A 12,291-nucleotide genomic window follows, 5' to 3' on the forward strand; every position below is an offset into this window, starting at 1 on the left:
GCTTTATTTCAAACTATAACCTCTTGTGCAGTCTACCATGATGCATGGGTTTAAACACTAGTTTAACAGAAAGAATATCACCACCATCTCTTACTGGAGCACCTGGTTTCGTTTTTCCTTGAAAATCTCCCATGCAACTACTGACTGTTTTCTAAATTAAGCACCAAGGCTAAAGTTGCTCTAAGAGTCTTTGTCATGGTTTTTATGGAACTGACTGTAGGGTGAAGAAACAAGGTTAGAGCCTATGAGTAGATGGTACTTGTACTTGTCTCCAATTCACAGATGCACCCAGTAAAATTGTCAGTTGCCGAAGAAAGCATGTCCCTTTCTTTAAAGGCAAAACAAGGCAAGGGAAAGGAGGTGATTTGAGGGTTAGAGCAGTTTTACTTTGTACACATTTCACTATCAGTTGGTTGACTGTACAGCTCAAGAGCACTCCCATTCCACTTCAGATTTTCTTTTCACAGCAGAGAAGGAAAGATTGAGACAATATCACTGTATTTTTGTTAATTCACTATAAAAACTTTATTTTCAATTGTAAACTTCTTGGTTTTAAAGACTCTTCCAAAGCAAACAAAGAATATTTGAATATTTACAATTGGGATCCTACCTTCCTGGAGCAGCCTTAGAAAGGAAATTAAAATTTAACTCACAAGAAGCTATATAGTTTGGTGCCAAACCTCAAAAATATATATTTGAATTGTTAAAGTGTCAAGTTGCCTACTTACAGGCAATTAAAAACATTCTGTAAAAGTTTAATTTCAGAATTTGCTTACTGTACATGTTATAGTTTCAAACATTTAAAAGCTCTATTGGTGGTGGCTTTATAGGAATCTTTCCTAGTGTAAACTTCTTTGCTTCAAACTGCTTCAACTCTTCAGGTGACAGATCAGTCTTTGGTGTGAATAACTTATCTGATGTAACAATGCTTGTGGCTGCAGGAGGTGCTGGTGCTACATTATATCCAAAGGCACTAACAGACTGTCCAAATAAAGAGTTACCTGATTCTGAGGCAGGGGCAGCAACTGCTGCATTAGCAGCTCCAAAGGCTGGAAGTGAGGTTGTGCTTGACAAGTTTAGAGCAGAGGAACTGCCAAACCCTGAAAATCCAGAAGCTCCAAAACCACCCACAGTTTCAGGCTTTTTAAATGAAAAAGAGGCTGCAGATGAAGCTGGTTGGCTGCCAAAGGCAATGGAAGGGGCTGATCTTGAGGAAGATGTCACACCCAAAGCTGAAGGGTCTGGAACCATAGAAGAGCTTCCAAATGCAGTGGTGCTTGCAGAGGATGCACTGACAAGTTCAATATTTGATTTAAAGGAGGAATTGCTGGCACTCCTATTGCTGCTGCTGCTGCTGAGTGGAAAGCCTGCAATTATAAAACACACATACGGAAACTTTTAGAACAGGCACACTTGCAATATTAAAACACTTACCAGAATACTGCAGAAGAACAAAGGCAATATTTAACAGCTAGCTATTAATATAGAAAACTTACTTGATGATCCAAAGGTTGATGTTTGTTGTCCACCAAATCCAAAGGCAGGCAATGGTTGATTAACCACATTTTTCAGTTCAGATACCTTTTCAAAAAAAGTAAAATGTGAATCCTACATTTACAAGTGAGAAAATGTGTCTTTCTATAAAGATTTATAACTAATAATATAAATTCCTCTGATAATTAAGTCACTGAAGTCAAAACTAGTTTCAACTGAAGAAGTTAATTGGCATGGTTCTTTTAAATAGGTTGTCATATCATGCCAAGCCTAAAAATATTGTGTAGCATGGGTGGAGCGTGACACTGTTTTCAAATCCAGACCACCACCTTCTTTCTCTCTTACCCTCCATCTGTTCTGTCATTCTTCACCCTCCCCTGACCCACACATATGTTCCCAAAGCATTATTCAAGACCTGACTCCAGACCACTATCAGCATGCCTCTCTGGTTGCTACTTGGCCAGGCCCTTTGACATGGATACCCCTGCATGGCAGTAATATGGAAGATAAACACCATAGTTGAGATTTTCAAAGTACTGCAGAGGTTTTAGCCACATATCTTCTATTAAAATTGCCAAAGCTAGACAGCAAATATTTTCAAGTCTTGGCTATTTAGTGCCAAGCAAGACCATTCTAAATGAGTGCAAAGTACTTGTTCTTAAATAATAAATGTTGAAATTTTCAGAGCCAAGGAGGGGGATTTAGAATTTAATGTAAATAGAAGATGGATGGCTAAATCCTATGACTATATTATCTGTATTTTCTACACATGGAACGCTACACTAAGATCAATTCATGAGGTTGGCAAATACGGATTCCATTTCTTCACCCATATTATGTCTTAGAAATTGGTTCATTAACGATCATTGTCAAAGCAACTAACTTTGGTATGTGTAGCATACTTTGGCATGATGTGTCTAACACACTATCTTGAATCCAAGTTAAACATTCCTGTTTAAAATTAGGAGGAGAACATATATTTTACTTTTCAGTAACACTCACCAATGCTGCTTTGGTAGATGTATTTAGAGTCTTCAGCTCAAGCAACCTATTTCTCCATCGGTTTACTAATTGCTGGACTGAATTTATCTAAAAAGGGGAGAAAAAAAGACAAAAAGGACATTTTAAGTCTGTGTCAATGATGCAAATAAGAAATGGCAATATTGAGTAATTTCATGATTCAACTGAAAAGACACAGCTTTCTCAAATTATGATAGGACAACCCAACTAGCCCAAAAGAAGTAAGATACCTACCCCTTCCCAAAACCTCCACGCTACAAATTTGAGCAGGGGAAGTATAAGTCTGAAACTCAAGATTCCTTCAACTTTCTTTACACACTTGCTCTCAGACCAAGCATATTACTTTGTAGGCATATGAACCATGAGAAACTGCAGGACACTCTCTCTAATCCAAGTTTAACCAATGAGTAGTATTAATAGAGGAATTCCAAATTCCAGCTCTACAAGAATAAAACTCGTCAATCCTTGTTTTATTGCTGGTATAGCTGACATTGTATGTGCTGAATCATGAAGTTAAAGTACCAAGAGTTGACCTAAGGCTCCTGTTGCTTTCCAGCAAAAACACCTCCTTTTCTCTCAGAACAATTTAGCACTATCACTCCATACTTACCAATTAAGGACTTAAATTCACTAATATAATCAATTCCCTTAAAGAGCAGAGTGGATTACTACACACAATTCTGTAGTGATTGCTAAAGTACAGTAAATTAAACTTTTAATAGAAAAAGGTATTTAGTAATGATTATCTAATGTTTTAATCACATCACAATATTGTGTATAATCACTATTCCACATTAGTATAATTATTAACAAATGTGAAAGCACATCTATTTAAGTAGCTATAGCTTAACTTTCCATAAAAAAACCCTAACACTCTCAAAATAAGAAAAGCCTTTTGATCTGCCAGCATCCTGTGAAAGTGGAATGTTTAATCTTTTACTAAAATCTTTGCACACTTTCAAAGTGTCTCATCATCATAAACACCACAAACATCAGCAATTCTATTCAGCATGGTCACATGCTGGAAGATCATATTGTCTGACATCAGCTCTTATAAGACACAGACTGGGAAATTCCTAGTTTATATTTTGACTCAGTTTATGAATGAAACACGATTTGGATGAGAATATCTCATGGAAGGACTATATAAGGTAAATAATTATGACATATTGACAACTTCATGAACTTGCATTCAAATATTCAGTGATGCTCTCCTACAAATCTTGAAATCAGTTAATACACTATCCACCACCATAAAGTTTGATTATAGCTTACTAAATATTAAAGGTTTTACAAAAACTTCAGTATAGCAGCAATACCAGATACTAAAAAAACATGCAAAGGTGATAAAAATAAATGTACATTTAAACCTTTTTTTTTCCCTTAAAGGTGAAACATTTATAGATTAGAAAGTTATATTTGGAAGGCTTACTTCAGAGATTTGAGAAAGCAACCGTTCCACCTTTGACAAAAACATATAGTATCAATATCTTTAAAGGGTTATACTTTTTGTTTTCGTATGATTCAGCCTTCTCTAATCACTTCTGCTACTTTAATATCTTCACTGGCTTGTTTGACGAATACTAAACAATGTTTCTGGTGGGACAAAATTTTCTCCTGCCTCCCAAGAAGTAGTGTGCATGCTAAATGTTAAATGCTGGTGCTTCCTGTTAATGTTAAGTGCTTCCTGTGTCCAATAAGACTAGTGACATTAACAAATTCTTGCTGAAATGCTGTCCCAAGGGGAAGAAAAATTGCGCAACATCAATCAGATTAGGCCTGGGCATCCAAATCATGATATTCCAGAATAAAACAGTTTGCTTTTATAATCCCATCATATTGGATTCTGGACTGCAGCAATATCCAAAATGTACTTAAACGAAGATAATTAACTTGAAATCTAGTCAATTACAAAAGGTTTGAAGTAAGGTAGTTTCAATGTCAGTAATCTGTGGGTTTACGACAACATTCTTCTATTTTTAAAAAATGTTTTCAGTTCCCTGTGTGTGAAATATCCACACAAACAGGAAATCTTGTTATTGATTATCACAAACTGTTAATTGCACAAAATTAAAAAAAAAAAAATTTCCTTTAATCTGAGTTAACACTAGGTGTTACTTGGGGCAATATGTCCAATACTTTCAAAGAGAAATTTGACTTTGGATGTCGTTAGGGTGCTATAAAGTGAATTTCTTGCAATAGTGTAATTTCCTGTTTCTGAACTGAGAAAGAAAGAACAGAGGAAAACAAATTTAAAAATAACATGCTTGAATTGTTGAGGGTGTTATAAACAGTTATATTATTAACCATACGACTGCAATTGATTTTAGTTTAACAAGCAAGACTGGTGGTAAAAGACAGATAGATTGACCCTATACCCCTCTGTTCTTTCCAATGGACACATTTTTCTGACTGGAGACAGAGACTAAGGCGAGGTTTACTTGTGGAATTTTTGCTGCTATAGTAATGTCAGTCAGGGATTTAATTTATTTTTAAAAACAAACAACCAAAGCCCTAGCGTAGATGCAGTTATACCAGTACCAGATGCTTTTGCTGATATAGCTTACTTCATTTGAGAAACTGTTATTAGCTATACTGGAAAAGCACTTGTTTGCCAGTATAAGCTGTATCTACATTAGGAGGCATTGCTGATATAGCTGTAGAAAACAAAAAGACAAAACACTGTCAGCAGTATAGAGGAAGACTTTTTGAATAAGAGATGAGGAAAAAACTGCTTACAAGAAGGGAGTCTTCACAGCGCCGTACGTTTGTAATACAGATAAACTAACCTGTTAGTGTCTGAGAAATTTGACTGAGTCATCCTTTAGGCATTTGTACATTGGGTAACTTGTATTATGAAAGGACACAGATGAAACTTTAATCTGACTGGTGCAGGTGGTACAAAGCCCATATAATTAGCTCAAATACACACTTTTTTGACTTTGTCCTCTTCTTCACCAGCAAGATCACTGTACCACTTCATAGTACACATCATTTTATAAAACTAAATTATTATTATTATTAAGTGCATGATTAGGGATTCAGGTGGCTGTTTTCCTCCAAAGGAAATCTGAGCTGCTGACACTGCAAGAGAGGGTGACTGTAGCAGATCAAATTAAGTGTAGTGACTGCATTCAGGGTAGGCCTACCACCACCTACTATTTTCCTTTGCAGTTTTTCTATTTCCTCACATCTGTCAATCAGCCCAATTCCCACTATGAGACTCCAGTGTCAAATTGTCTCCATTGCCAGGCTGGTTCCCTTGATACTTACATGGCTTTAGGGGCAGCAAGGACATCAAATTAAAATGAATAGCTGTTTAACTGTACTGGTACAAATCCTCTGCTCTAAAGGGTAACCTTTAAACAATACATGGAGTTTATCCTCATTGTGCCCTATGCTCTGCCACATCAATATCAAATTACCCAGCAGCAGAGACATTAGTGTCAAGCTCTCAGGCCATGAGTCAAGCAGTTACACAAATAGTACATAGAATATTCTAAGGGCTAGCAGAGAAGAAGCTTGGGGAGTAAGGATAAGTGTGAACAGAGGAAAATCTAGGCAAAGAGCAGCCCCTACATTTAATTATGTGGGATTAGCTAAAGGCCCTCTCCCATTGCTTCTCATAGAGCAGCAGCATTAACAAAGCAAGTGCTCAGCACGTTAGGAAATCAAACACTTTTTTTAAGCTGCCTAATTTTAGGCACCCAGGTGTGACAGTTTTGGCCAATGTTCTCAGTGAAATTATTAACCGAAATTGGAAAGTATGCTCAGTATAAATAAAAACAGCCAATTCACTGAGAGTGTATTTTGGCATTATGAAAATTCTTTGGAATTTGTTACACAAATCAAATGAGCCACCACTGTATAGTTATTAAAAGTAGCACTACTCTGAAGTGCGTATGTTACATCAGAAAAGTTTACAATATTTTTAAAAAGCTTACATAGTTCTGAATATTATTGTTTGTTCTGCAGTTATAGTATTCAAGATGCAACTCTTCTGGTGAGAAGTCTGGAAAACCTGCAGGGAAAGGAACAATCAAAATCCTCGGAGAAAGATATATTGTTTGAGAGCACTTTTATGAAGCTACAATAGATAGGCCTTGCTGCAACATCCATAATAAGGCAGTTACAGTATGGTTGAAAAGATGCAAAAATTGGGACTTGGTCCTGCTCTGAGCAAGGCGTTGGACTAGAGGACCTCCTGAGGTCCCTTCCAACCTGATATTCTATGATTTTATGCAAAGGTCACTTGTAATAGAACCTCAAGGTTGCACATGCCAAAAATGAGGCACCATATCACTATCGTTTAATTTTTGTTGCATCACAAGTTAAGTCTAGATCCTGCAAGATCTCCACATGGGTGGAACAAGTGGAAGGTTTGAGGCTTCAGCTTTAGGGGAAGAGCTTTTGTCTTGTGCATTTCTGCAAAGCAACTGGCACTCTTTTGGACCCTAAAATAAATATAATACAATACCTTGAGAGAAAACAACAAGGAGTCCTTGGGGCACATTAGAAATTCTAAGGTCTCCAAGGACTCCTCATTGTTTTTGCTGATACAGACTAACACAGCTACCACTCTGAAACTTGTCACCTTGAGAGAAACATTCTTGGTAATAAGTGTATGATGACACTAGGGAAGTTACTACCTGAGACGTTAGGCTTTTCTTTCATAGGTGAGTAACAGGAGAACATCCACTGTCCTGAAGATTCCCACACTTCCATGTCCTTTATTATGCCTTCACTAGAAAAATTATACCAAAACAAAAAAAAAAAAACTGATTAAATCAGACTAATTATTTGATAAAAAAACCAAAAAGGTATTTCAAAATAGTTCAGGGCCAGATTCTCATACACTCCCTCACCGAGCAGCACCGTTCTCCATGAGCAGTCTCTCTGACTTTAATGGAGTAAGCATTTCCACATCCTAGTAGTAAAGCTGAACCACAAAAGTTAATGGTTTACACATGTTGAAGTAAAGCACTAATCACCATGAACAGTGGGAGAACTGGGCCCTCAGTGAACTGTGATAACTTATAGGAATGGGCGCTTTTTAAATGTTTTGCTAAAGTATATAATTGCATAATGAATTAAGCAAGTTGGAAAAAGATTGGCAGCCTGAAGTGCATACTTCCCGTTAAACGATTCCCTCTGAGGGCTGCAGATCATTATCTCAACATTCCTATTCGAGAAACCTTGAAAATTACAAAGGTAATTCTACAAAAACAAGCTAATATGTATAGCAACAAAAAGTAAAATGCAGAAAGACTGACTAGAGGAAAGACTGACTAGTCCATATACTGTAGAAGTAATGAAATAATAGGGATAGAGGACAATTAACTGAAATAAAACAACATGGAAGGAGAACATTTAGAAACAGAACACTGAAGAGAGCAAAAGCAAGAATACCGTACTGTGTAGAGTGAAGATCACTAAGTATTTGAAATTTGCTTTTATTACTCTGGGTTTTTTGTAATAAAAATACATTCATATGAGGTAACCAAAATTTAGGTAAATACCAGCTTTTAAGGATTTTTAAAAAAATGTCTTCATCCTACTCTAGAAAGGTGACCTGCAAAGGGGAAAAAAAATTATATTATATAGTTTTTGCCCTTCTTAATGTAAAAAGAATGTCTGATTTCCCCTCCACTCCCCCTTAAGAAGTGGGAGGAAGTTTTTACTTGTTATCTCCTTAAGTGTCAGGAAAGTCAAGACAAATCTTTCCTTGGTTGTTGGAGAACTTTTTGAATGACTGAAATGCATATTGGGAGCTCTCAGCCCTTAATTAACAGGACTGGCACATCAAAATCTTAAAGGAAGTGTTCCCCTAGATCTAAGTACATTAAAACTTTTTCAGAACACCTGTTTAACTAAAAAGAAAATAAAAGCCACTTTTGGCCTCAACCAGTACCTCAATTCCTTAATATCCGAGATATAAAAATCCTACCAGTACTCCAGTCATCCAATATCCAAAACCTGACTCTTTTTGGTTCAAAAAAGCGGGGGGGGGGGGGGGGGGGGGAGGGGAAGATAAGCAGGTTTTTTGTTTTTGTTTTTAAATAAAAGACTTCCAAAACCTTCCAGGTGTCCTTTATGGATGAGAATAAAGCAAAAACAGGGAAAAAAAAAAGATACAAGCCCAATTTTTCCCCTTTGCAGATCATCTTTAAAGAGAAATGCAAGTTATTAAAACAGCAATTTAAATTTATAAAGGTGCATTTTAATGTAAGGTTCACTGAGGTTTTACGTCCAGCTCTATTGAAGTCCCATGAAAATAATTTCACTACAAACACACTTCTTTATTACCCCCTAGTGAAGACATTCATATTAACAAATGATCTATAATGTATAATAAATATTTATGCATTAGAAGAAGCCTCTTTAGACTTCATTATCAGGAAATCACATAATACACACAAGTGCCTCCATACAAATCTACACTTTTAAAATTCATTTTTCTAAATACTTATTAGATGCTCAAAGACAGAACAAGGACTTACAGAAGCTTCTCCTCTTCATCTTTGTAGCTACTGCCAATATTTTGCTCAGAGCTTAATGCAGAGAATCTGTTTTGAGAAAATCCTGAACTTTTATTGCCACTGCCTGGTGCACCATAGTCACTAGAGGGTCCAAAAAATGCCTTTCCATCATCTCTGCTGCCACCCCATGTAGTGGGTTTAGAAAAGTTAGAAGGTTGGACAACGTTGGTGTATCTCTGGTTATGGGCACCCCACCCTCCTCTGCCAGTACCTTACAATGAAAAAGAAAAAAATAATAATTAAATATTCTTTCACATTTTACAGTTTCCTCACTACTGTGAATGAAGTAAACCAAGCCCAGCTGTACATGGTAGCACTGAAAAGTACAACAGAGCATGAAGACAATCAATTTCTCAGACAGTCAACATTGAGAGTTGTGTTTAATGTGATCAAAGTTTATTTTGTTTAAAGATGTGACAAACTAAGAGCCCAGGCCTGCACATGTAAGCAACTGTAATCATGTGAGCAGTCTCAATGAAGCGAATGGGACTATTTATGCACGTTTGCAGAGTGGGGTCGTATTGGAAAAACCTGGGAGGTGGGCAGGCGCAAGCCCACCCACTGCTAAAGGCCCCTCCCCCAGCCTAAGCGGGAGGGACCAGTGGACCCAGGGACCAACTGATTGCAGGCTGCAGAGTGGAGTCTTGAGGTATCCCATTCATATCTCAAAACCTTTCAAAAGGTCAAAACCAAAGTAAAATAAACCATAAGGGACAGCAATAAAAACTAAAAACAAAATCACACATACACCAATATGACATACAATTGTTAGTGCAAGTAACACTTAAGATTACTGTATCTGAAAGATTACAAAAAAATTTCACTATTCTTTTTTCAGTTTATTTTGCCCCTTTGACAACACTTTGTGATAGGCTTCCATTTAGGCCCCAATCCTGAAAGATTATCTGTGTAGCTGCACCCCTGGCCCTGCCAAGTCAAGTCCACATGTTCATCTTAGAAGAATGAGGCCCTCATTTTCACACTGCTTGTGAGAGATTTCACAGAGTAATATGGACAGAAACATTAAAAAAAACCCACAAGGGAACATGTGACTGTAAGCTACAAACATTTGCAACTTTTTGTTTTACAAATATTACTAGCCCCAAACTATTAATCATTTACAATAAATCCAACATGAGCTATGTGAAATAGTGACCAATGGCAAGGATGACAGTGAAAGATAATTCATAGTACAATTCCACAAGTAACATTTATTTTAAAAAAAAAAAGTAAAATACTGAATGTTTGATATTAAGTAAAAGAAAAGGAGTACTTGTGGCACCTTAGAGACTAAAACTTATTTGAGCATAAGCTTTCGTGAGCTACAGCTCTCACGAAAGCTTATGCTCAAATAAATTTGTTAGTCTGTAAGGTGCCACAAGTACTCCTTTTCTTTTTGCAGATACAGACTAACATGGTGGCTACTCTGAAACCTATTAAATAAAGTTTTCCTATTTGAACTAACAGTTATTTAACCCTTTAAACTGCTCGTTCCTGAGAAAGCCTACAGCATCTGAAGCACCTAAATTCTGTATTTATATGTGGTGCAACACAATTTGTTTCTTTCAGAATCCACTGGTTAAGGAGTTGGAAAGAGTCGCCCTCTACCAGCCTCCTGTTCATTAAGGAGGGAGGAGAGTTCAAGATGCCAGTTGTCCGGGATTACTCATTACGCCACCGCAGTAAGCACTCTGAAACAGCCGGTGCTAACAGCAGCACCAGTGGTTACATTGTTACAGCGTAGAAGAGAGACAAAAACGTCTTAGCATTCTTACACCAATTAGGTCTCTACACAGATGACAAGACGATCTAGCATTGCAATAGTAAACGTTAAGAGAGGAGTTTTGGCAGGATATAAATCTACACGCGTTAGGGCAGAAGCCAACCTCTAAATCTGGGGGGGGCGGGAGCAAGAGAAGAGAGAGCAGTCAGGAAGAACCGTCTCTGGGCGCAGGTTATCCCATGCCCGCGGCAGGGCTCCTCGCAAGCTGTCCCCCGTTGGACGGGTCAGACCTGAGCTCCAGCTAACAGGGCAGGTCCGGTAACTACTTCTCCTGACAGCGCCCAGGGCCCCAGCCATGGATCAGGGCCCCCGGCGCTCGGCGCTGTGCGGACGCAGGGCAGTGAGCCGCGCGGGGCTAGATTTGTCGGGGGTGGTGAACTGGCACAAGCCCCATACGGGGGGGAGGCAGTTAGGGACCTAGACGTTTGGCCATTGAAACCGCAGCGCGAAGCGGGCCGCTGGGACCCGGCCGGCTCCCCACAGGCCCCGACAGATTCAGCCGCTTCAAACCCGGGGCTCGGAGCCCTCACCCGCCGGCTCCCCGCCCGCAGAGATCGGGGGGGGAGCCGATCGCCGCGGGCGCCAGGTCCCAGCAGCGCGGCCGGAGCCCGTAGGCGGAGGAGAAGAGACGCGGGTACCCTGGGAGGGCGGCGCGGCCGGGCCCGAGCGGCCCCCGCCGCGGGGATGCTCGTTCCAGCACCTCTCGCCGAAGCGGCAGCGGCCCTGCAGGAAGAAGTGGCAGATGGTCATTGTGGTTGTCAGGCGCCCCCTGTTCCCTCAACCAACCCCTCCTGCGTCATAACAACCCGCCGGCCCAGCTAACGGCACGGGTTTACAGAGCCGCCCACTACCATCACGTGACGGGGCCCACAGCCGCCTCACCGCAGGACATTACGGCGCTTCTTAATGACGTAGAGACCTCACCCCAATGCCAGAGGGGCCGTGAGAAGAAGGCGGGACCCGACTTTCAGCGGTTGTGGAGAAAACGGCCAGTTAAGCGGCGTAAGAGCAGCAGAGTTGTTGCTCCGCCCCTTACTCCTGTTTAGCGTAACAGCCAATCAGAGGGCCTTAGCCTGCCTCAATCTGTTACCTGCACGTGCGCTCATCCCCACCCGCCGTTCCTCCCTTAATCGCCTCACCCCGCCCCCCTCCAAGCCCCGAGCCCGTTCCATTGCCCGCCTGTGCCCGGAGCGGCCGGTGGTGCCGAGTTCCCGCCACGGCCCGTCCTGGCTAGAGCGCGCCCAGCACTGCAGCGCAAGGGGGAGACCGCGAGTTGCACCGTGCCCCACACAGCCACCCCCCCCCCCTCGGGAACTAGACCCTAACTCTCAGCCACATCTCTCCCCTGCCCCACAGACTGTGCCCCACTTCGGCAAAATGTGATCCTTAGGGAGGGGTAGCCTTCAAAAAGTTAGAGAACAGGTTTAGAACAATTCTCTTTTACCCTATCCAGCT

At 40.1% G+C, this 12,291-nt stretch overlaps 1 protein-coding gene across 3 annotated transcripts; it reads right to left on the reverse strand.

Annotated features, from left to right (window-relative positions):
* Positions 1-500: 500 nt before the first annotated feature.
* On the reverse strand, positions 501-11,645 carry NUP42 (nucleoporin 42). 3 transcript variants are annotated; one of them, XM_075125794.1, is made up of 7 exons: positions 11,475-11,645; positions 9,015-9,264; positions 7,164-7,258; positions 6,459-6,535; positions 2,497-2,583; positions 1,497-1,581; positions 501-1,367 (listed from the first exon to the last, which is right to left on the reverse strand). In XM_075125794.1, exons 1-7 carry the CDS (start codon positions 11,584-11,586, stop codon positions 793-795), a joined length of 1,281 nt encoding a protein of 426 aa, XP_074981895.1. In that variant the 5' UTR covers positions 11,587-11,645; the 3' UTR covers positions 501-792. The 3 variants fall into 3 exon arrangements, with proteins under 3 accessions (XP_074981895.1, XP_074981897.1, XP_074981896.1); XM_075125796.1 differs by lacking the exon at positions 11,475-11,645 and adding an exon at positions 10,940-11,054; XM_075125795.1 differs by lacking the exon at positions 11,475-11,645 and adding an exon at positions 7,788-7,854 and having other exon boundaries at positions 9,015-9,182.
* Positions 11,646-12,291: the final 646 nt, after the last annotated feature.

Source organism: Caretta caretta, chromosome 2 (genome assembly GCF_965140235.1).
Source record: "Caretta caretta isolate rCarCar2 chromosome 2, rCarCar1.hap1, whole genome shotgun sequence".
Lineage (NCBI taxonomy): Eukaryota > Metazoa > Chordata > Testudines > Cheloniidae > Caretta > Caretta caretta.